The 3,057-nt window shown below is 32.2% G+C and overlaps 1 protein-coding gene across 1 annotated transcript in view; it reads left to right on the forward strand.

Moving 5' to 3' along the window:
- The first annotated feature begins 361 nt into the window (after positions 1-361).
- Positions 362-3,057, forward strand: part of LOC107842983 (cation/H(+) antiporter 20) — a 10,723-nt gene continuing 8,027 nt past the window's right edge. Inside the window, exons 1-3 of the mRNA XM_016687096.2 lie at positions 362-641; positions 1,144-1,505; positions 2,197-2,866. Coding sequence (XP_016542582.2) covers positions 456-641; positions 1,144-1,505; positions 2,197-2,866 — 1,218 coding nt within the window. The 5' untranslated portion in view covers positions 362-455. The remainder of the gene's footprint in view (positions 642-1,143; positions 1,506-2,196; positions 2,867-3,057) is intronic.

Raw genomic sequence — 3,057 nt, forward strand, 5'->3', positions numbered from 1 at the left:
CCTACCCTTGAACCCCATCCCCACTGCCCCAACAGCCCTACCCTAATCTTCGTCTCCCATAGCATTTGTCTAGATTATAAGTAAAATGCATTTAAAATAATACTTTTCGTAAGAAATTAAGTTAGAAATCCACTTATATTCCTAGATAATATTTTCTAAGAAAATATTTTCACTTCAGACCAGAGACACTTGTAACCTATTATATTTTTAAAATTATGAGTTTAAAACTTTGCTGAATTTTAATTTTTTTTATACATAAATTCCTACTTCACTTAGAAAATACTGAATTCATGAACTCAGTGCTGTAAGACCTGCAGACGCCCTTTCTCTCCACTATATATACCCCTACCAGCCTTTAGTTTCAATAACTCAAAAATATAGGAAGTTGCACATTGTGTGTTACATAGTTCAGTAAGGTTGTTTTTGAAAAAAAAAAAATCCTATATTTTAATATAATGGGTTTTAATGAAACTAATCCCATAATAAAAACATCATCAGATGGAGTATGGCAAGGAGAACCTACTTTACACTATGCTTTCCCATTGTTGATTATTCAAACAACATTAGTTGTTTTCCTCAGTCGATTACTTGCTTTCCTCCTCAAGCCACTCCGTCAACCTAAAGTCATCGCGGAGATCCTCGTAAGTTTTGAGCACTGTCAGTATATTCTTTCGTTTTATTTTAAAGAATGTTACACTGATCCCTCGTTAGTTGCTTATATAGCTACTACATGTTTAACTAAACCAAGTATTTTTAACGTGGGCATGATTTTATTGAACGTGAAGCATATGTGTGTGTGAAAAGTTACTCAATTTTAATAAATATAATATTTTGATCTCATAATTTCAAACGTAGAAATGTTTAGAACTTTAAACACTTAGCATATATCAAGTTTAAATACTGAATCCACGTGTAGTTATACGTACACGTTCAAGGATGTGTTAGAGAAGGTCACATATATTTGTCCCTAATTGATTTAATTTGTAATTAAGTTGTTTATAATTGTCTTGAATTACTCCACCCATTGCCTTAACACTAAGAATTAACTCTATCTTAAATAGATCCTCATCATAGTATAATTAACTCAAACTTTCAAAATTAAAATGTATTTATTTTTTATTTATTTATTTTTGGTATTTTCAGGCAGGGATTATGCTTGGACCATCAGCATTTGGGAGGAACAAAACTTTCACACATTGGATTTTTCCATCATGGAGTACTCCAATTCTTGAATGTGTATCAAGCGTAGGCCTCTTATTTTTCTTATTCCTTATTGGCCTTGAATTGGACCTAAACACCATACTTAAAAGTGGGAAAAAGGCTGCTGGAATTGCATTTGCAGGAATTTCATTGCCCTTTCTCTTTAGCATTGGAGTTACTTTTGTTCTAAGAAAAATAATCAAAGGGATTGATAGTGTTGGATATGGAGAATTTTTCTTGTTCATTGGTGTTTCACTTTCAATCACTGCCTTCCCTGTTCTTGCTCGAATCCTAGCAGAATTAAGGTGAGTTGAATTGTATGATCGTTTCATTTAAAGAGTTTAAGTTGTCAGTTGAAAACTGTTTTTTGTTTTTAAAAAAAGCTTATATATAATATTGGAAGTTGGAACACCATTCGATTAAAAAAAAGGCGGATATGGGATTACCCTATATCTTTGTCTAAAATAGAGGCCACATATATATGTCGAGTCATCTTTGTCTAAGGAGTGTTAATTGACATCCTTTTAATGCAAAATTACACTGTGTAGATACATAACCTTTTTTTATTTATGTACATATACTATATGTTATGTTGAATTCCTTTATTGTTTCTATGTGGTTTGTTTTTTTATATTTTGACTTATCACAGTGAAAATTCAGTTACACTGATGATATCATATACTCGAAACTCTTATGTGATTAATTAGGCATGGAGGGAAAAATAGGAACCCTAATTTGAAAAATTCATGGAGTTTAATTGTATTACTATATCTTAGTTGCCTTTTATTCATATGAATGTGATATTTGTTACAAGATTATTTATTCATTCGTTCACTTCCTTAAATGTTGATACTGCTTACAAATTATGTGTACGTTACCATATGATATCATACTGAATTGGTGAATTATGAGCCCATCTCAACTAAAAGATTAAACTGCTTGCTAGAAAGTTCATGTCATGATTTTAATTATTGTAATTATATTATGTCTCGACAGGTTACTTACTACACAAGTTGGTGAAATGGCCATGGCAGCAGCTGCATTCAATGATGTTGCTGCATGGATTTTACTTGCTCTTGCAGTTGCTCTAGCAGGAGGAACAACAGCTCATCATAGTCCTTTAATTTCCCTATGGGTTCTTCTATCTGGAATTGGATTTGTGATTTTTATGTTCCTAATTATTAGACCAATTATGATTAAGGTGGCACAAAAATATTCAAGTGGTGGGAACAACAATAATATTGTTGAGGAATTATACATATGTTTGACCTTAGTTGGAGTAATGTTGTTTGGTTTTACGACTGATTTTATTGGTATACATGCAATATTTGGAGCATTTATTTTTGGATTAGTTATACCAAAAAATGGGGATTTTTCAGGGAGGTTAATTTCAAGAATTGAAGATTTTGTTTCTGGATTATTATTGCCACTTTATTTTGCATCAAGTGGGATTAAGACTGATATTTCACAAATTCATGGTGTTGGGGCATGGGGACTTGTGGTTCTTGTTGTGTCAACAGCTTGTGCAGGGAAAGTTTTGGGGACATTTATAGTGGGAATTATGTTCTGTGCTATACCAATGAGGGAAGCCTTAGCACTTGGATTTTTGATGAATACAAAAGGGTTGGTGGAGCTCATTGTTCTAAATATTGGCAAAGAAAAAAAGGTCAGGTTTTACTATTATTTGTTTCTAATTTATATGATAGTGTTTTGACTACATAGAGAATTTGTGGAGAAAAGAAGGATTTCTATCGCATAATAAAAGCAACCATAGATCGTAGTAAAGTCTTAGACGTGTGATGATATTTTTGTGGTGATAATTAAGAGCATATGTCGTTAATGTGAGTTTGAAATCGA

Source organism: Capsicum annuum, chromosome 9 (assembly GCF_002878395.1).
Source record: "Capsicum annuum cultivar UCD-10X-F1 chromosome 9, UCD10Xv1.1, whole genome shotgun sequence".
In the NCBI taxonomy this organism is placed as follows: domain Eukaryota; kingdom Viridiplantae; phylum Streptophyta; class Magnoliopsida; order Solanales; family Solanaceae; genus Capsicum; species Capsicum annuum.